We start from the raw sequence: 20,945 nt of genomic DNA, 5'->3' as shown, positions 1-20,945 counted from the left end.
TCATAATTAACCACTTTTGGCTGCGCTGGTTAAACGAGATGATCCTGGAAGGATCCACCGAAATCTTGCTGTTCTCTACTCCGGGCACGTTAAACCGCAGTATCTGAATGAACTAATTATGGTGCTTTTTTCATCCTTTAAACTGTCAATCACTCAGTACCGTGTTTGTACCTGCTCAACTTGACCTGCTACAAAACGAATTGGCATTTTCTTATTTTCAGCAACACGATGACATCATTCTATGGTATCCCTGTGGTTTTGCATCCGGGAGATGTTCACGAGGCAACCACAATGCATGTTGGTCTAGCTCCGTTGTCGAACGCACGAGTGAAACAAAATGGCGACTTTGGCCAAAGCTCCTACTACACACGAAGGTGATTTTCGTTGTCATTTATTGTTATGAAATCAATTAAATTAGTCGTTTATTTATCTTTAGAAACAACTTCTTTTTCTACAGAGATCGAGAAACAGATTCAAGAATTACAAGCGCGGAGAACTGGCAAAGAAAACCGAACTCGACAAACAGACGACGGTGAAAGGGTGAGAAAAAGCTATTTTCATGTCTTGACCGATTCCAGAGCATGTCTAGGTATTATAGGATGACAAATGGATATGTAATTATTAATTCAAGTCCAAATTTTATCGATTCTTTACTTTGTGATTGATGAAGTTGGGGAAGTAGTAATATCCAAATTAATCTAGACGTCATGGTTTATACTTAAGTTCGTTGACGTCGTCAAAAACAGAAATATATAATAACATTTAATATTTCTTAATTTATTAAGCGGAAATAAGCTAAGATTTGGTCGTTTGGAGCTCGATTCCTCTCGAGTTCTTACTTTTTTAACTTAAAAAAACCTGCTATATTTAGTGATTGAGTATTAACGGTTTTATGATTGCACTAGGTTGGTCTTGGTGCTGCGGGTAGATTTGACACAGACATCTATGGCACTGCTGATAAGTAAGTTTATTTGTTATGTTTGATTAAAAAAAGGTGATCATGCCATGACAGGCAAGGCAGTTTTATTTTGTCAGTTGCTTTGCTCAGCAGATATTAATAAAAAACGACGTGCCCATTTTGTTTCACATTCCTTTGGGAATAATAAGTTCATAAGCTCCATCAGTGGGACTACTGTATTTGGTAACTTCAATTTCTGTCTGGAATATGTGTACTTTAGTGAAGTATACTTTAACGTGTGTAACACTTACAAATAATTGTATTTTCAGATATGAAGGTTATGTACCATCAATCGCGGCCAATGAGCAAGAAGAGGTAAGTTTATAGTGCTCTTTCCATGGGGTCCTTAAGTTGAATTGTTTTGGACCTTAAGATTAGGCTGCTCAAATGGTGCACCAAGAACTATAGTAAAAAGATTCTCTTAAACAATAAAATCTTTAGATGTTTTTGAAAACTTGAATATTTTGTATTCAACAGGATGACGATGACTACAGCACCACGCTTATGCAGCAAGCTAAGCGCCCAACATACACCGCACCTACAGCAGTCCTCAGCGACATGACACAAGGCGAACAGGTCAGCCAAAGCAACTCCTCAGATTTATGGCTAGAGCATCTTTGACCATTTATTTCTACCCTAGGTGGATCCTTTTGCAGAACACAGAAGGGCAACTATTGCAGAGAGAGAGGATGAATACAGGGCTCGTCGCCGGCAGATGATTATATCTCCTCCACGTCTGGATCCCTTTGCTGATGGTAGGCCTCCCTAATTGTTTTCATAATATAATGCATTTCAGAGCTGCAATTTTTATGCAGGTTTAACATTGCTATTATTGATTTTGTAGAAATAAAATATGAAGAATAACCTATTTCGATTTACTCCTGTAATATGTTTGTATCATGTGATTGTAAGATCATCTAATTGGCTACTAGTTCTTTATTTTATTCATAGAGGAATAGCCAATTAACTATATCAAAATAACAGCTTTGTAAGAAAATAGTTTGATCACAAAATACAACATACCCCATGAGGAGGCCTGTAAACACTGAAATCTGCATGTGTGTGTCATCTACATGGAGATTATCTTGGATAAGGAGTTTATTTCTTGTCAGTTTTTCCAAGGAACAAAAAGTTTTTTTGGAAATGTCGATGATTGTTTAGTGATCAAACTCTCAAAATGGTTAGTTATGATCACAAATATAACTAAGATGTTTCCTTTGTTTCAGTTTTTATGCGTATTTCTGTAGAGTATTAAATTTGCCATCCCTTTCCACTTATTGTAGTTGATATAAGTTTGTCAAATACTTACACCTCCCCCTTTCTTCCCTAGCCGTGGGTTTTGGCCTCTTCTGCCTTCTGCGTTTATAGAACTTCAATATACCTGTGCCATTGAGGAATTTGGTGTTTGTTTATTGGTTGTGTCTTGCACATGATATTGCTTGGTAGCTTGATCTATTTAGATGTGTATGCCAACTATCCTCTCATGCTGCTGATAGAATAATAACAGCAGAGTTCAAATTGATGAGAACATTCTAAAAACCCTAAAAATGCTGAGAATGTCACAATCAAGTTTCATTAGAGAAAACTTTGGTGTTTTGAATTTTAAGTTTAAATCTTTAGTCCGTAAACGACCAGTTTTGAACTCATACTACATGGAGGTCGCTTACTGACCTCTAAGACATTTTTGTTAAGGTTTTCACCTCTAACGCAATGGCAGGATCACCAACAAGGTGCACTTCCTCCTGATTGACAGTCAGTAAGTCGCCAGCTGGATGCCGGGTTTGTCTTCAGCAGGAATCCAACAAATTCAACACCTGCTGTCAACCATGTTGTATATATCTTGTAACGCAGCATTTTAAGACATGATTTGGTTATTGTTTAGTCAAAAATTGGTGTAGCTGTTTCTTGGGTGGAGATTGTATTCAGTCCCTTTATTGCTGACTTGCTGGTGTTACAAGTTAGAACGCATGTTTAAGTTGGTAGAAGGGAGTAGATACAATCTAAGTCAAATTCTATATTTTTAAAGTGCTGCAGTTTTATATCAGTAGGTTTGTATTAGAGCTGGATAAACATCTAAAGTATTTCTGTTTTGTTCTATTTTTGTTTTTAAAGGTGGGAAAACCCCTGATGCAAACCAATTAAAACACATGAGAACATACAAGGATGTTATGCAGGAGCATGACTTGCGTCGTGACCAGGTGTGGCCCATATTAGGGTTTTGACTGGATACTGGTAGCATACATTTAGAGGCATGACTCTTTGATTAGGTCGAGACCACACAAGACTTGATTATAAATAAACAAACCAAACTGTCAAAAATGAATGTTTCAAATGACTAGTCTTGTTTTTAGGGACCTAAAAACAGAAACTAACACAATTATATTGAGAACTAAATAGAAGCATGTGAAAATGTGTTCTGTGTGATACATTTCACCAAACATTTCATGAACAGTCCACAGTTAACTGAGGACACACACAGTTGCCCTCTAATCTCCTTGAACTACATTTGCTACTGTAGAAATAATGTTAGTTAATTTTATCTGTCTCTGACTATATATATATGTATGTAATGCGCAAGTGCAGGCGTTCATATAACAGTGCTCAATACATAGGTGTAGAGCGGGACCATCTCCTGATGAGTGGGCAACCACAAAACAGGCTTGTAGAGATGAAACGTAGTTCGCGTGTTTTTTTTCCTACAAACCAAGATATATATACATATATATATACATATATATGTATATATATATATATATTTGCTAATTCCATTGCGATTTATTTGGAATTTATTGCTGAGCGTGAACCATATTGTTTTCCTGGCGGTGGTCATTGCCATTGCTTAAGTTCCCTATTATTCACTTTAGCATCTCTATTACCTTTGATCTTTATTTTCATGTGCCATGTGTTAGGTTGAAATTGTAAAACAGCTTCAGGACAAGAGCAAAGCTGGAGAATTGAAACCTGTTTCTACTGCTGCACCTCAACCGAAGCCAGGTAAATCCCTTCATGTATCAAGACAGATCTTTACAATAAACTACTAGCTTATTGGCATGTTAGCCACATTAAGCTCTTCACGTATCAAGACAGATCTTTCAATAAACTAATAGCTTATTGACATGTTAGCCAGGTAAAGCCCTTCACGTATCAAGACAGATCTTTACAATAAACTACTATCTTATTGACATGTTAGCCACGTAAAGCCCTTCATGTATCAAGAGAGATCTTTACATTACAATAAACTTCTAGCTCATTGACATGTTAGCCACATAAAGCCCTTTACGTATCAAAGTAGATCTTAACAATAAAATACTAGCTTATTGACATGTTTTCCCGGTTAAGCCCTTCACGTATCAAGACAGATCTTTACATTACAATAAACTGTTAGCTTACTGACATGTTAGAAATTCTTTGTTCCATTGTGCAGGCATATGATTAACAGCATCTATTCATACGAACTCTTGCATTCTAGAGAGGAAGCGACGTCGCTGGGATCAACAGGCTAATGCTGAAGAGACTCCTGTAAAGAAGAAGTCTGGTTGGGATCAAGAGGTGAACTCCACAATGGATTCCACATAATTTAACTCTGCATTTTCTTTAACTGTTAGCTTGTCTTGAAGGCTACTACCCCATCCTTGAGTCGTTGGGATGAGACCCCTGGACGCTCAAAGGGTTCAGAGACACCTGGGGCCATCACTCCACACAGACTTGGGTCAGAAACCCCCGGGGCTACACCAAGCACAAGGATTTGGGAAGCCACGCCTAGTCACGCTACACCCGGACAGGCTACACCTGGGCATGCAACACCTGGGGGTACCACACCAGGTACATGTTAATTAGTGTAACTGCTAATTAGTGCATTTCTTAGGGTACCTAATAACAGCTGTTTTTAATACTCACATCACGGTTTCAGGAGGGGCATCAGCTAGAAGAAATCGCTGGGATGAAACACCTAAAACAGAGCGTGGAGAGACCCCTGGGCACTCGACGCCAGGGTGGGCAGAGACTCCTCGCACTGACCGCATGGGCGCGGAGACCCCAGGGGCCACACCCACTCCTGGTAGTAAACGCCGCTCTCGCTGGGATGAGACACCTGCTAGTCAAATGGGCGGTACCACACCTATGATTGGCACTAGTGGAGTGACGCCTGCTGGTGCACTGGCCATGCAAATGCATACACCTACCCCAGGTAAGAAAATCTCTACTTCTTTTATCAAAAGAATAATACAAGGAAATGTAAAATTATTGGACCATCATGGCAGATTTTGCTATCTTTTGTAACACCTTACTTTAAATGTACCCCCTAAAGTAAAGCTTAGTATTTTAGTAAAGGTAAAATTGAAAATCAATATCAAGATCATTGCCAAATGTAGCCCTCTAAAGAAAAGCTTAGTATTTTAGTAAAGGTTAAATTGAACATCAATATCAAGATCATTGCCAAGGTATTTTGGCAATGATTTTAGTCCTCTGTAAAAGAAACTTAACTTTTGCTAATGTTACAGGTCAGTTAGTATCCATGACTCCTGAGCAGATGCAAGCCTACAGATGGGAAAGAGAAATAGATGAAAGAAACAGGGTTCTGAGTGATGATGAGCTCAACCAGCTTTTCCCTAAGGAGGGTTATAAGGTATTGTAGTTGATTAACCTGTGTTCAATCTATTTTGTACATAGCTAGAGAATTGATCATAACTAAAAGCTTTTTTTTTTTTTAGATTCTTGACCCCCCTCCTGGCTACCAGCCTATTAGGACACCTGGTCGCAAGCTCACTGCCACACCCACACCAATGGGTGGACAAGGATTCTACATGCAGGTTGGATGTTGTTTGATGTGTGATATGATCTTTTTTAGGTCTAAGGTGATAAATGCCATAACTACCAAGATACCACTTTCTAAGAGTGTTTGGTGTTGTGTTTCAGCAAGAAGACAGGTCTGCAAAGCTAGTGGAAGACCAGCCACCGGGTAATCTACCATACTTGAAACCAGATGATGTGCAATACTTTGACAAATTGTTGGTGAGTGCCAGAACTTCAGCATTGCGTTGGTTATATTTTTATTTTATATTACACAGCTGCAACGCACTCACCAGAGTACAACTTTAGCAATTGTTTTACTTTTTGCCCACAAGCATGGATGAGCTGTTGAAAATGATCACATAAAACCCTTAATGCTTAACAAAAAGTTAAGCATTGTTCACATATACACTGTTTAGGATTAGGAACAATTGATTTGCAAGATATGTTGTTTAAAAGGTAGATAGTATGTCTTCTGCTTATACAGTAACCTAACAGGATGAATGTATTACTGAAACATGAACTATTTTAGGTTGATGTTGATGAGGAAACTCTGGGGCCTGAAGAGCTCAAAGAAAGAAAGATAATGAAACTCCTGCTGAAGATTAAAAATGGCACCCCGCCCATGCGGAAGGCAGCCCTTCGTCAGATCACTGATAAAGCCCGTGAGTTTGGTGCAGGACCTCTGTTCAATCAGATCCTGCCGCTTCTCATGTCCCCCACCCTGGAAGACCAGGTGAGACTCATTGAGCCCTCGTCAGCCACCCAATGTGTTTCACATTTTGTTTCCTGCCACAAATAAATGAGATGTACTTTACTAAAAATTGTTTTACTATATTGTTTTTGACTTCAGGAACGTCATTTGCTGGTGAAAGTCATTGATCGCATTCTTTACAAACTTGACGATCTAGTTCGTCCATTTGTCCACAAGGTATTGAATTTGACTACTCATTCATATTGCTCTTGGTAGCCGCATATTTTGTCATAGTAGGTCAAACTTTAATTGTTTTTTTTTTTACATTGTAGATTCTTGTGGTCATTGAGCCTTTGCTCATTGATGAAGACTACTACGCCCGTGTTGAAGGTCGTGAAATCATCTCCAATCTTGCGAAGGCAGCAGGACTTGCTACCATGATTTCTACAATGAGACCTGACATTGACAACATTGATGAATATGTCCGTAACACAACTGCAAGGTTTGTACACAACACCAGTTCAATTCCAAAATACCCAAGTCTGATAGAAACAGTGGGGTAGACTTTGTTTTTTACATACTGGGGAATGAGTAGTGATCCTTGGAGTTGCTAATGGATGCAATTGTTTCAGTAATACATATCTGTCATTTGTTATTGTTGGAATCAGCATAAAAATGAAAGTTATTTATGGTACATTTAGCATAAAAACCTCTACTCTTGGGCCCATTTTTTTTACCATATTTAACAATCCATAAACCAACCTACCCCCTTTCGCCAGGTAAATCTCTTATTGTCAATTATTTTTCTACACAGGGCCTTTGCAGTTGTTGCCTCAGCTCTTGGAATTCCCTCACTGTTGCCTTTCCTGAAAGCTGTGTGCCGCAGCAAAAAGTCATGGCAGGCCAGACATACTGGCATCAAGATCGTGCAGCAGATTGCCATCCTGATGGGCTGTGCTATCCTCCCTCACTTGAGAAATCTTGTGGAGATCATTGAACATGGTAAGACATAACAAGGAGCATATTTGCAAGCAAGCAAATTTGTTAAAGAATGTTAAAGAATCAACCACTCTTTTGTTGTTGTTGTTGTTGTTGTTTACATTGAGAGAATTTGATTTCACAATTTTTGGGCAAAATTATGTCTAAGAGAATTGAATTTCAGGGAAATGTCTAAAGCACAACTTTTTTCCTTGAGATTGTAATTAAACAAAACAAAACTTCAGAAAACACATCATTTTGTGCCTCACTATCAAACCTTTAAAACAAAAGTGAATAATAATTTCCTTTAAAACAAAAGTGAATAATTATATGAATTATTACAATTTGTTAGTTAATACAGAATAAAATAAACAATGTATTGGTTATTTTGGATAACTGAGTTTTATAATCACACAAAGACTACTAGAGTTTTATACTTGCTTATTCATAATTAGTAAATTACAAAATCACAGGAAAACCACAAATAGTTGATGATACATAGATGATAGATCCAACAATCTAGTGACATTCAAGAGTTAAAAGATAAAATAGAAAGATAAAATAAAACCACTATCTGAATCATGAGGCAGCAGACATGCCGCAATTAGTATACAATATTTAACATCAAAATGAATCCATGTTTACTCTAGTTTCTATTCAAGTGTAATCCCCTTGGTATAATGCTTTTTATTTTTGTTGAATTGTGTTCATTCTGAAAGGTGTTTTGTATACTCACAGGTCTAGTTGATGAAAGGTGTTTTGTATACTCACAGGTCTAGTTGATGAAAGGTGTTTTGTATACTCACAGGTCTAGTTGATGAACAGCAAAAGGTCCGTACTATCACTGCCTTGGCTTTGGCAGCGTTGGCAGAAGCTGCCACGCCCTACGGTATCGAGTCCTTTGACAGTGTGCTCAAACCCCTGTGGAAAGGAATTAGACAGCACAGAGGAAAGGTATAGTATGCTTAAACCATATCAAGCTTCAGTGGAATTACATCCAAGTTCTGTTGATATGTTCATTGTGGTTCTTGTTCAGATTTTTCAGAATAGTTTAATTCCAATTTTTTAGCATAAGTAACAAACGTAATTAAGACTAGGCAGCACAAGCATAACAATCGTCCAAGAATGTCTTGCAACAGAAACTTCCTGCATGAACATTTATAATGAGTCTACAGACGTCACATGTACAGTACTTATAACTGAAGTGGAATTTTTAACTTCAAGCTCTAACTTGTACTCAATTCTGCAAATAAAAACCAAACCCCCTGCTTTCTCAAAAAAGCTTTGAGTTCCATTGATACTTATGCAATATTCTTAGTAACTTCTACTTCTGATAACCTAAATAATTCAAACTAATTCTGGTCTTAGGGTTCAAGTTGAAAGAATTCCAATCTATAAAGCCTAGTGTTTGTTCTTATATGCCAATGAATTATCATGGGACATAATTTATTTATAATTGCTCACCTTCATTGACTCTGCCATGTCATTTATTTCTTGTTTAGGGTTTGGCTGCCTTCTTGAAGGCTATTGGCTATTTGATCCCATTGATGGACGCAGAGTATGCCAACTACTATACTCGAGAAGTCATGATCATTTTGATCCGAGAGTTCCAGAGTCCAGATGAAGAAATGAAGAAAATTGTGCTTAAGGTAAGGGTTCTACTTTATATATAAATAATAAATTATAACAGAAACCCTCTCTAATGGTAAATCAATCAATGTAGCATGTTATAGCTAAAAAAGGTATAGTGCAAAACCTTTTATGCATGCACAACTTTTTGCTTGTGCTTATTTATCTCAATGTGGGCTATTTTTGCTCACGCTGCAGGTTGTGAAACAGTGTTGCGCAACGGATGGTGTGGAAGCACAGTACATCAAGGAAGACATTCTCCCTGACTTTTTCAAGCATTTTTGGCAGCACAGGATGGCCCTTGATAGACGAAATTACAGACAGGTAAACGTGTCACCTTACTTTTATAGTAATTAGGAAATTGTATTTGTTGTTTGATAGTTATAAAAGAGTAGCTTTTTTGTTTTAAAAGCCCTGTGTTCGGTCATCAGTAAATTATCTTTTTGCTGGGGGTGCTTGTTGTTTTGCTCCTGTTTCGGGCAGCATTTGATGTGAGTTATTGGCTTCCTATCCCATTGACATTATCCTTGTTTCTTTTATTAACAGCTTGTTGACACGACAGTGGAGTTGGCTAACAAGGTCGGAGCATCTGAGATAATCAACCGTGTGGTAGATGACTTAAAAGATGAGAATGAACAATACCGAAAAATGGTGATGGAGACAATCGAAAAGGTGAAGCAAAATTGTGACTATGACATCTTAAAGCCATATCTTAAAGTTTTTTCACTTATATCAATCTAGCCAAAAGAAAACAAAGATGAACTTTCAAATTCTGAAAAGGGAGTTGAATTTGAATTTTTTAACACATTGACCCCTCAACCGGCCTGTACCGGCTTTGGGAAGTACCCACAACCCCAAAAATTCATTAATTCAAAATAAACACAACAAGATGAAGATACTCAGGCATCAGTCTAAGGGATAAATGGTCTTGCAGATATGCATCCAACCAAGGTGTTGGCATCTACTCTTAAGCCAAATAATAGCACAGGTTCTTTGACAAATCTCAAATCGAACAAGGAGAGAAAAGCAGAATCACCCCTCTCAATAAAACGCTCAAAATACCACACAAGGGAGAGAGATCAGCAAACACAGCTCAAGACACAAATATATACCTTTATTCTGATCCTCCAGGTACATTTCCTTGGCCTCAAAACACAATGTCCATTCCTTGAAGGATTGTACAACCACGAAAATATCTTTACGTATTGCAAAGCATTCTGGAAGATCCAGGGGAAAATTCACGAGGGGAGGGCCAGTCAACACTCCTCTCCCCAAAGTCAGATGGTTTTTTATAAGTCTTTTCACCCCGAAGCCAAACAAATCAATTCCAGGTCATACAGACCCAGAATAGCAGTGTAAACAATTTTGGAATCAATTTGGTTTCAGAAAAGACAGCATTTAGGAGAGCTGTGATGATTCATTAGAAAATTATTTTCTCATCCGGGCAAAGCCAAACAAGAAAAAATCATCATGAATCCACCTTTGCTTGCAAATATCCATAAGCAAAGCACTCAATTATGCCCCAAAAGACTTCATGATGTCCTGAGACACTCTCCTAATATGCTCATAGCTGTATTTTTGATGAAAAATACAAGCAACCATCAACTTGTGCTGGCTTCAGCACAACGACGAGGGATTAAAAGTGGGGACCGCAAAGCACTGTTGGAAAGCTTGGATACCGCTGACTAGGTGCAGCTGTGTTTGACTTTGACAGGCTGTATAAAACTCAGAATAGGGGGGAGGTATCTGTTTTCAGTCTGTTTTTTGTAAATTCAGCTCTAAAAAAGCCAGGAGTCAAAGGGTTAAAGAGCTTTGAAAATTTTCCTGATTGCGCAAAAGGAGATTGAAACGAGTGAATAATTATAAAGTTTTGGCGGGAAAATCTAAAACAAAATATTTTCCTTAAATCAGTTCAAATGGAGATGGCAATACCACAAAATATTGGTGAAGTGTTTTCTATTGCAATGTTACCCACAATGAAACGAAGAATAATTTAAAGCAGAGAATTATATGCGAAAAAGAAAATATCGTTTTTTTGTAGGTTTCAAAAACAGCAGTTTTCCAAAGTTAAATAATCATTTGAGACTACCAGGTTGAGATATAAAGATGATGGTTAAACTTGTACAGTAACCACACGACGATCTTTAGCAATAACTAAGAAGACATGAAGACGGGAACCGGTTTAGCCCACGCATATGTTTTCTCATGTAATGACTGGACCCGGGCCTTTTAGTTTACAGCCTTTTCTCCGAAGGTTGACCAAAATACCTCAGTATTACAGATTTGAGTTATTTGCGTGAATAGAATTGACCTAATCTATCAACTCTGAAAGGTTATATGGACTTTAACCATTTATCTTAGAAACATAATGTACATTGAGTTGGGTAGCAAAGTACAAAACTTTGTGTTTGAATGCATTTATGTACATCCTGATTCATATGAAATCCTGAGATTATGAGATCCTGAAAGGTGTGATACATGTACTACAGTATCACTCAGGTTGGGATTAAATTTTTTTTTTGTGAAATAAGATTTTTAACTTTCTCAGGCTCATAATGGTTTTTATCAAACATAATGTTGTTTGTCAAAACAATGATGTTTGCTCCTATTAACATGCACATTTGCTGTGTTCTTGTACAGATCATGGGGCAATTGGGTTCGGCAGATATTGACTCTAGGCTTGAGGAACAGCTCATTGATGGCATTCTGTATGCCTTCCAAGAACAGACACAAGAGGTAAGGCAAAACTGAGATGATTGGTGGTGTGTAAAGATACAAGATACAAGAGGATGTTAGTGAGTGTGTGTTCTGTTTTGTATATTTGTATGCACAAGAGACCCATGTGCTTTCTGGTTGCATTTAAAGTTCCCTGTCATTTGGTCATCTGGTTGCATTTAAAGTGCGCTGTCATTTGGTTATCTGGTTGCATTTAAAGTGCCCTGTCATTTGGTCATCTGGTTGCATTTAAAGTGCCCTGTCATTTGGTCATCTGGTTGCATTTAAAGTGCGCTGTCATTTGGTTATCTGGTTGCATTTAAAGTGCCCTGTCATTTGGTTATCTGGTTGCATTTAAAGTGCGCTGTCATTTGGTTATCTGGTTGCATTTAAAGTGCCCTGTCATTTGGTCATCTGGTTGCATTTAAAGTGCGCTGTCATTTGGTTATCTGGTTGCATTTAAAGTGCCCTGTTATTTGGTCATCTGGTTGCATTTAAAGTTCCCTGTCATTTGGTCATCTGGTTGCATTTAAAGTGCCCTGTCATTTGGTTCAATGACTATAAACCCTACAACATCTTTTAGCTTACAACGCACTAACATTATTTATGTTGCATCCTTTTTAAAATTATTCTCCATTCTTCCTTTTTTGTGTGTTTTGTGCTCCATCATGGCATTCATGCATACAACTGGTTATGGCCATGCCCAAGATTAGAGTTATCAGCCCTGAGGGAAGTGCATATTTCCTTGTTTTTTCAACCCTGAAAAATCTTACAAAACCGGAATTAATCAAAATTGACTGTTTCAGGACATCGTCATGTTGAATGGTTTTGGCACGGTAGTGAACGCTCTCAGCAAGCGGGTCAAACCATACCTACCTCAGATCTGTGGTACCATCCTCTGGAGACTTAATAACAAGTCTGCCAAGGTCCGACAGCAGGCTGCTGACTTGATCTCCCGAATTGCACAAGTCATGATGACATGTGGAGAGGTAACCCCTTATTTGCCCAGCCCATGATGCATTATATCATTGCCCATGATGCATTATATCATTGCCCATGATGCATTATATCATTGCCCATGATGCATTATATCATTACCCATGATGCATTATAGCATTGCCCATGATGCATTATATCATTGCCCATGATGCATTATATGATTGCCCATGATGCATTATATCATTACACATGATGCATTATATCATTGCCCATGATGCATTATATCATTGCCCATGATGCATTATATCATTACCCATGATGCATTATATCATTGCCCATGATGCATTATATCATTGCCCATGATGCATTATATCATTGCCCATGATGCATTATATCATTGCCCATGATGCATTATATCATTGTCCATGATGCATTATATCATTGCAGATTTCCGTGTAATCCCCCATAATTGGGCTAAATTTTGAAAGACAAAACAGTTAATTGCACAGCTGATGTGTTCTTTTAGGGTTCTTACCTCTATTTCTCGTAAAAAAAAAAGAGATATTCTTCGTAAGAGTGCGATATTTCGAACTGAATTTCAAGAACAAATAAAATGACTAGGCGTTCTTTGCTAAACCGCGAAGGCCTAGGACTAATAATAAAATACCTTTTTTAATTGGCTGGTGGCTAATAGCCAATGAAAACTTGCCTAAGATATTTTCACCCAAAAAAATAACCTTTTCAAGTTATTTCATGCTTTCCTTCGGTACAAAATGTATTTTGGGCATAACAGTTGATATTCCGTGTAATTTAGTGCGTAATACAGTAAAGAAACCCGCAAAATTTTGATTTTTAAAGAAAATGTATTGCAAAATCCCGCGTAATTTAGCGCGTAATGATTGATTTTCCACATAATTTTCCGCGTAATTTAGCAAAGAATCCCGCGTAATTTTTATTTTTTTTTCGCGTAATTCCGGAAGCCCTGATTATAGTTTTTTCTTCACATAAAAAAGAAATGTTGATTCCTGTGTAGTCATCTGGAATTTTAGAGCCTCAAATTTGGCATTTTTGGAACTCAGTTGTCTTGTTATGTGAATCATCTTAGGCCTTTATTGTGTTTAAAATATTGATAATACACGACACAGCAATGAACTATTAGAATGGAAATGGGTGTTTCCATAGCCCCTCACAACTTCACAAATTGTGTTTTTTTAGGAAAAGCTGCTAGGTCACCTTGGTGTGGTGTTGTACGAGTACCTTGGTGAAGAGTACCCTGAAGTTCTGGGAAGCATTCTTGGTGCACTCAAGGTACACATAATACCTCTTTCATTTCTCTTTTATTGAGTGCTTATTTGAAGCTTGGGCCTTTTTAAATTCAGATTTATGATGCTTTGTATGTGCTTTATAAGTTTGTAATGTCATCATTTGGATCCAATGTAATCAAGTAAAAAATGGTGATAACAATCATTATGTTGATGAGTTTTATGAATGACAGCTATTTGCTCAGAGTTGAGCTGATCCAATGAACTCTTCTAGTCACACGTAAGGACATTTCCATTTTGGAGGAAAAGGAGGGGAAGCTTAATTAGATGGGTTGTCTTGTGTCATATTCTATGCCTTAGAGGGGGGTCCAACATAAGGACATTTCCATTTTGGGGGAAAAGGAGGGGAAGCTTAATTAGATGGGTTGTCTTGTGTCATATTTTATGCCTTAGAGGGGGGTCCAACATAAGGACATTTCCATTTTGGGGGAAAAGGAGGGGAAGCTTGATTAGATGGGTTGTCTTGTGTCATATTCTATGCCTTAGAGGGGGGTCCAACATAAGGACATTTCCATTTTGGGGGAAAAGGAGGGGAAGCTTAATTAGATGGGTTGTCTTGTGTCATATTTTATGCCTTAGAGGGGGGTCCAACATAAGGACATTTCTATTTTGGAGGAAAAGGAGGGGAAGCTTAATTAGATGGGTTGTCTTGTGTCATATTCTATGCCTTAGAGGGGGTCACTTATTCGGGGCTGCTCCCTAGTGAGCTGCTTAAGCTTGTGTTTTTAGTAGATGCTAATTGAACCAGCAACTTGACAAATTAAACACAAATTTTCCTCACGCAAAAACCTGCAAATCGACCAATAATCCCTGGTACATAGTAGATTAGTAAATGGTAGAAAGTTATGTTCTCGTGTCATGCGTTTGCCAGTTTTCTGGACATATTTTCTCCGCTTCCAGGCTGTGGTAAATGTGATTGGTATGAACAAGATGACCCCTCCCATCAAGGACCTTCTGCCAAGACTAACACCCATCTTGAAGAACAGGTACACACAGTTTTATTTTGAGAAGACTAACATATTTCCGGTGTGGATGATGCACCTCTTTCGCAATTGCCTTTCAAAATCTGGATGTGACTTATAATCACATTGTAAAAATATTTATTTAGTCTTTCATTGCCATAACGCCCTGAGACGCCTGTAAAATATAGGCCCAACTCCAAAACGTCAAAAATGCAAATTAAACATCACCAGACCCGGATACTCATAGATTCATCCAAGGCATAGACGACCTTCAAAAGCGCATCTAAGCAATGTAATAGAATTGACTCTTTTGTCAAAATATCAACCTTGATTTCTGACCAATTCGTAAACAAATGCTTAAACTTAGAAACATTTCTTACCAAAAAAGTCACAAAATTCCGAACTACAAAAAGAGACAGGCAAACACAGATCAAGTCACAAATAGATACCTTTATTGCGCTCCGTCAGGTCCCATTTTACAGCAATCAGTCACAATAATCAATGCTAGAACCTCCATTAGAAGCGAGTCACCATGTTTAGCCTATTTTGCATGCCTGCACTGCATCATGGGAGTCTTGGAAACACCTTGACAGACAGGCGGGCAATCTCCTCCCCCAGAATCATAACAGTTTTTTTATAAGTCTCTTTGCCCCGAAGCCAAACAAAACATTTCCAGGTCCAAGGAACCCAGAATTAGCCTGAAAACAATTTTTTAATAAGGTTGGGTAGCAAAGATGGCCCACATTGGAGAGTATGAGGCCATTCACCAGAAAATTCCTTTCTCACATGGTGAAGCCCAGACAAGGAATTATCCCATTGAATCAACCTCAGCGTGCAAACATCCATAAGCACAGCATTAATTATGCCAAAAAAACTTCATGATGTCCTAAGGCACTCTCCAGATGTGAAAAAGCTGTAATTTTTAAGCAAATTACAAGCAAAACTGTTGTAAGCAACAGGCTGTAGCCGTGCCGTCGCTAGAAAGAAAAGGCACCGCAGTGCATTGTTGGAATCTTCAAGGCATTCCGTCTTGGGTCAGCGGTAGCTCAGCTTAACTGGTAGTGTTGGACTTGAAATAGGGGGGGAGGTTTCATTTTTCAGTCTGTTTTTCTTACAATGTTGCTCAAAAGTACCCAGGAGTGAAAGGGTTGAAATATATATATGCTGAATATCTGGCTGAAAATACTGTGTAATCTTCCTATGATCTACTTATTTTCAGACACGAGAAAGTCCAGGAAAACTGCATCGACTTGGTGGGTAGGATAGCTGATCGTGGGGCTGAACATGTTGGTGCTCGTGAGTGGATGCGCATTTGCTTTGAGCTGCTTGAATTGCTCAAGGCACACAAGAAAGCTATCCGCAGAGCCACTGTCAACACTTTTGGCTACATCGCTAAGGCCATTGGGTGAGTGTTTCTCTAAATCTTGTGACTGTCAAATTCATGATCACTTAAAGCCGCATTGCCACCAGTTTAATTCCGGAGGTCCAACGGAAACCTCAACTGTTAAAAGACAAAAGAATATATTATAATCCGAGATATTAAACAGGCCATCTGCTCTAAATTATCTATCACATCCTCAAAGAAACCTCCAATTAACACAATGCTTTCAATATTTTGAAATATTTTCCGCGTTTTCCGTTAAAAATCGACCGGAAGTAAACTAGTGACAATGCGGCTTTTAAAACCTAGGTGTATTTACTCCTACACCCACTTCCCCCAATTCTTTCTTCAATTGAGTTTGTTTGGATTTTTTCCTCAGACCACAAGATGTCCTGGCAACTCTGCTAAATAATCTAAAAGTGCAGGAGCGCCAGAACCGTGTCTGTACCACTGTAGCTATTGCTATCGTGGCAGAGACTTGCTCACCCTTTACCGTTCTGCCCGCACTAATGAACGAGTATCGCGTGCCAGAGTTGAACGTTCAGAACGGCGTGCTCAAGTCGTTGTCGTTCCTGTTTGAGTATATCGGCGAGATGGGCAAGGATTATATTTACGCTGTCACGCCCCTCCTGGAGGATGCTCTTATGGATCGGTCAGTCTAATTTAACTCCACTCCCCTCCATCGTCTTGTTTAACGTCTCCCTGATAGTATGTTTAACTACTGTCCCCCGTATTTATTTTCCCTGTACCTCATTTCCCGTCTAGCTCCCCTTTCATATTTTGTGTTCTAATCTGTTTTAATTTGGGATGTTTTTGCAGAGATCTGGTTCACCGACAAACGGCATGCTCCGCCATCAAGCACATGTCCCTGGGTGTGTTTGGGTTGGGTTGTGAGGACGCTCTCTGTCACTTGCTCAACTACGTTTGGCCCAACATCTTCGAGACATCTCCGCATGTGATAAACGCTGTGCTGGAGGCTGTCGATGGGATGAGGGTTGCTCTCGGACCTGCCCGTGTACTGCAGTACTGCCTACAGGTAAGCTAGAAGCAGGGTATTGCAGTTGATGGCACGCGCTATCGTGACCACGGCTTGCGAGAATCACAGTCTAAGCGTATTGAAGCATTTCTTTACCACGCTCGGCTGACGAGTGGAGCTCATGTCAATCAGACATTTCTTGATTGGCTTTTTTAACAAAATTGCCAAGGTGGATATCGTAGAGCGAGTCGCACCGTAAGATCAACATTTGATAATTGCATTTGATAAGTTCTCATGTCGTGGAACACTGACCTTTACTATGTTTTAGGGTATTTTCCATCCTGCAAGGAAAGTGCGAGACGTATACTGGAAAATCTACAATAACTTATACATTGGATCTCAGGTAATGGGGATCATGTAATCATCAATTTTAGTATACAGTATTTCGTGGAAATTAACGGGGTCAAGGGACACGACTTGGAGATCAGAAGTCGAGATCTCGAACTAGAATACTGAGTAAGATTAGTATACAGTATTTCGTGGAAATTAACGGGGTGAAGGGACACGACTTGGAGATCAGAAGTCGAGATCTCGAACTAGAATACTGAGTAAGATTAGACAAACACTGGTATTTAACGGTGACTGGTTTTGATAATCATTTTTATTTATTTATTTCAGGACTCCTTGGTGGCCTCATATCCCACCGTCCCTAACGATGAGAAGAATACATACGTGCGAAACGAGCTGAATTACTTCCTCTAGTTCATCCTGGCGCGGTCACTACCAGGGTCTTGGTGGAGAGCAAGTGTGAAGCATTTCCATTTGCTCCAGGATACTTATATAGACAGCGTGCTGTCGAGTTATCTTTTTTTAGTTAATCGGAGGTGTGTGAGAGAAGATGTGGGCACTTGATACAGAGAAGAACAGCTTGCGCATTCTTAGTGCCAGTGCAACAATTATACTGACCAATATATTGTAAAAAAAAATCAATAAAGTTGTAAGATAGTCAAGCGTGTCTACCGTAGGGTTTTGGTGTGGTACTATGTGTCAGCATGGCAAGAGCATCATTGGCACCTTGTTGAACAATCACACATACAGTATCCAGATGGTGTCGATTACCGGCCGTTTCACCGTTATGTTTTGTAATAGAACGCAATCAAGAATAATAAACAATGGATATAAGAATCATCGGTAAAAATGAGTAATTTTTAGGAGAACTGAGAATGACGAATTTGGAAATAAATGTAAGTTACTGACGAGCTTTCGTAAGTTTCCCAAAAATATGACTAGTTTCGACGGTTAGTTTTAGCCCGAGTAGCAGGCCCTTTTATCGTTCCCTTTGAAGTATATAACGGGACGCGAATTTGTATTTTTCCTCCAATTTCTGAAAAATAAAATCGTTTGATACTCTGTATAATTTTTCGGTTCTTTCCTTAATCGAGGTTTCACCCCTACCCTGGGTACCAGAAGCTCTGGTCTTTTGGATTATTTTCTTCGAAAGATGTGTTTAGAGACTATTCTTCTATAGAACATAGGATTTTGAAGGGAAAAGCTGTCTTTTTTTTCTGACAAAGTTGCATCGAAGAGTTGTGAATTGGGCTGCCTGTAGATTTTGTTTCCTTGACAACGAGGGGAAAAACAGCGCCCGCAAGCGCAGCATGTGACCTGTGTAATCCAATCAGAGAAGAGCGTTGCCTGTTTGTTGCGTAGTAACGCGAAGTCAACACTTGTGTGTAGCTCATATTTCCTCCGCCATCTTGGCTGGTCAGACTCACAGGTCGTGTTCTCTTCGGGACTATTAATCGATTTTAAGAAGAAAAAAAAAAATCTACCATGGCTTTAGCGGGAGGATATCGCAACAACAATTACCAAGAGGAAAGCATTTACAATCTCATCCCAAAGATACAAGAGAGACCTCCGAAAGAACCCAGGTAAGTTGGAAATACGCGTCTTCCATCTAGCACGGTATCCTAGCCACCGAGCGGACAAGATACACAAGGCTTGCACTTCGTTGAGTTGCGTTTGCTCTACAGAATAAACTAATCAAAACTGGTTACTCATTTTTGGGGGAAATACAAAGTCCTATCTTTTTTATATTTGCGTAGGTTAACACAGGTCCACAAAATCGAATAAGCTTAACTTAGTGATGATATCTTAATAAGTAAGATATTTTTACTTGTTGTCTGTGTATGATCCTTACATGTTTTAGTTAAACCGTGTTTACTTACTTTTTCTAGGTACCGCTCAACATTCACCAAAACTGTTAAGCAAGATACCTCGAGTTTCAGACAATCCAACAAAACTATGGTAAGCCTAGCAACGTGGTACACGCTTTGTTGATCTGTGAAACAAAAACAAGCCTACAATGACTTTGGCAATCATGCATGGTATACTTTGGTACATGTACTGATATATATTTTTATTTTAATCAGGGACCACCAAAAGTTGTCACCCACCAACCAGACGAATTTCTCAAGAAACACTCAAAGGAACCGAAACTCCCAGATAGTAAGTTATTGTACCATTCATTTCACCAGTTTTCTTGGGAAAACTCATACTTATTTTAGTTGGCCACCTAATATCTAGATTTTAAATAAGGTTTGTTGTTGTTTTCAGAAAAGCCATTTCGTTATGAGGATGAGACTAAACGCCGGCCAGCTGTTCCAAAGCATAGCGAGAAACCGCTGATGGGTATTCGCTCAAACAAGAACTTTATTACTACAAATGCAGTAGAGAACATTATGTCAGTTCCTAAGAAGCCAGAGAAAAAGTTTGCAGACACGAGAGATGGCTCTACACACCCTCTTACCCCCTCTGGTCTAACCCCAAAGTACACACAGAAGAAAGATTATGGCAAAACTCCACAGTATCTTGAGCGGCGCAAGGCTGAAACAGAAAGAGCCCAAGCTGATTATGATAGTTATATCCAGGAACGCATGAGACAAGGGGCAATGAAGCAGATGTCTTATGGTGAGAGGCAGGCAATCATTGATGGTCTTAAAAAAAATTGGGAGGATTTACATCATCAGTACCAGGGATTATCAGTTGTTACTGATACAGCACCTAAGAAGGCACGTAAGGAGAGGATGGAAGCCGAAATGAAACAGCTTGAGAGAGACATTGATATGATTGAGAAGCACCAAGTAATTTACCTGGCAAATTGAACTGGAAATTAATAATATGGGAAATCCACTTTCATATCTTGTCTCATTTTGAAATATTTGCCATCAAGTATTCTCAGTTATGTCTACTTTCGTTTGCTTGAAATATGGACTCTGGCAAACATGGGAATGATAAGCAAATGCAGTTACAAGGGTATACTTTCTTTTAGTGACAAACTTATTGTATATATGTACAAAAAAAGAGGTAAATTTTTTAAATAAATGCCATTATAATCATATCTTGTGTTCGGTTCATGACATAGATGTTTTTGGGTAAGAGGAGCTAGCGTTACATTCAATTGAATCTGGCTGTCTCATAGCAGGCACTTTTTGCAGACTGTTTGTGGCATTGGTAATGCTAAACTTAACTTATACATTAGTATAAGGCTCCAGATGCCAGCAAAATTCAGGCCCAACTTCAAAACACCAGTGCATTGTTGGA

The 20,945-nt window shown here is 38.8% G+C and overlaps 2 protein-coding genes across 3 annotated transcripts; both read left to right on the top strand.

Annotated features, from left to right (window-relative positions):
• Positions 1-238: 238 nt before the first annotated feature.
• On the top strand, positions 239-18,352 carry LOC5514800 (splicing factor 3B subunit 1). Of its 2 annotated transcripts, XM_048722689.1 has the most exons (31): positions 239-374; positions 458-540; positions 906-961; positions 1,228-1,273; positions 1,436-1,534; positions 1,599-1,713; positions 3,071-3,156; positions 3,868-3,952; positions 4,428-4,507; positions 4,576-4,780; positions 4,869-5,144; positions 5,458-5,582; positions 5,668-5,766; positions 5,873-5,968; positions 6,279-6,482; positions 6,600-6,677; positions 6,773-6,942; positions 7,255-7,442; positions 8,227-8,372; positions 8,921-9,067; positions 9,246-9,371; positions 9,594-9,719; positions 11,688-11,783; positions 12,569-12,751; positions 13,917-14,009; positions 14,924-15,009; positions 16,205-16,390; positions 16,746-17,018; positions 17,186-17,402; positions 17,671-17,745; positions 18,021-18,352. In XM_048722689.1, the coding sequence occupies exons 1-31, from the start codon at positions 338-340 to the stop codon at positions 18,102-18,104; spliced, it is 3,966 nt and encodes a 1,321-aa protein (XP_048578646.1). In that variant the 5' UTR covers positions 239-337; the 3' UTR covers positions 18,105-18,352. The 2 variants fall into 2 exon arrangements, with proteins under 2 accessions (XP_048578646.1, XP_048578649.1); XM_048722692.1 differs by lacking the exons at positions 239-374; positions 458-540; positions 906-961; ... (1 more) ...; positions 1,436-1,534; positions 1,599-1,713 and adding an exon at positions 1,740-2,714.
• A 721-nt stretch (positions 18,353-19,073) lies between these two features.
• Positions 19,074-20,742, top strand: LOC5514799 (enkurin). The gene is made up of 4 exons (XM_001634963.3): positions 19,074-19,273; positions 19,580-19,649; positions 19,775-19,850; positions 19,959-20,742. Exons 1-4 carry the CDS (start codon positions 19,176-19,178, stop codon positions 20,504-20,506), a joined length of 792 nt encoding a protein of 263 aa, XP_001635013.1. The 5' UTR covers positions 19,074-19,175; the 3' UTR covers positions 20,507-20,742.
• Positions 20,743-20,945: the final 203 nt, after the last annotated feature.

This window comes from Nematostella vectensis, chromosome 2 (assembly GCF_932526225.1).
Source record: "Nematostella vectensis chromosome 2, jaNemVect1.1, whole genome shotgun sequence".
NCBI classification, from domain to species: domain Eukaryota; kingdom Metazoa; phylum Cnidaria; class Anthozoa; order Actiniaria; family Edwardsiidae; genus Nematostella; species Nematostella vectensis.
Note: the sequence above shows the minus strand (reverse complement) of the source record. Positions and strands in the feature narration are given on the sequence as shown.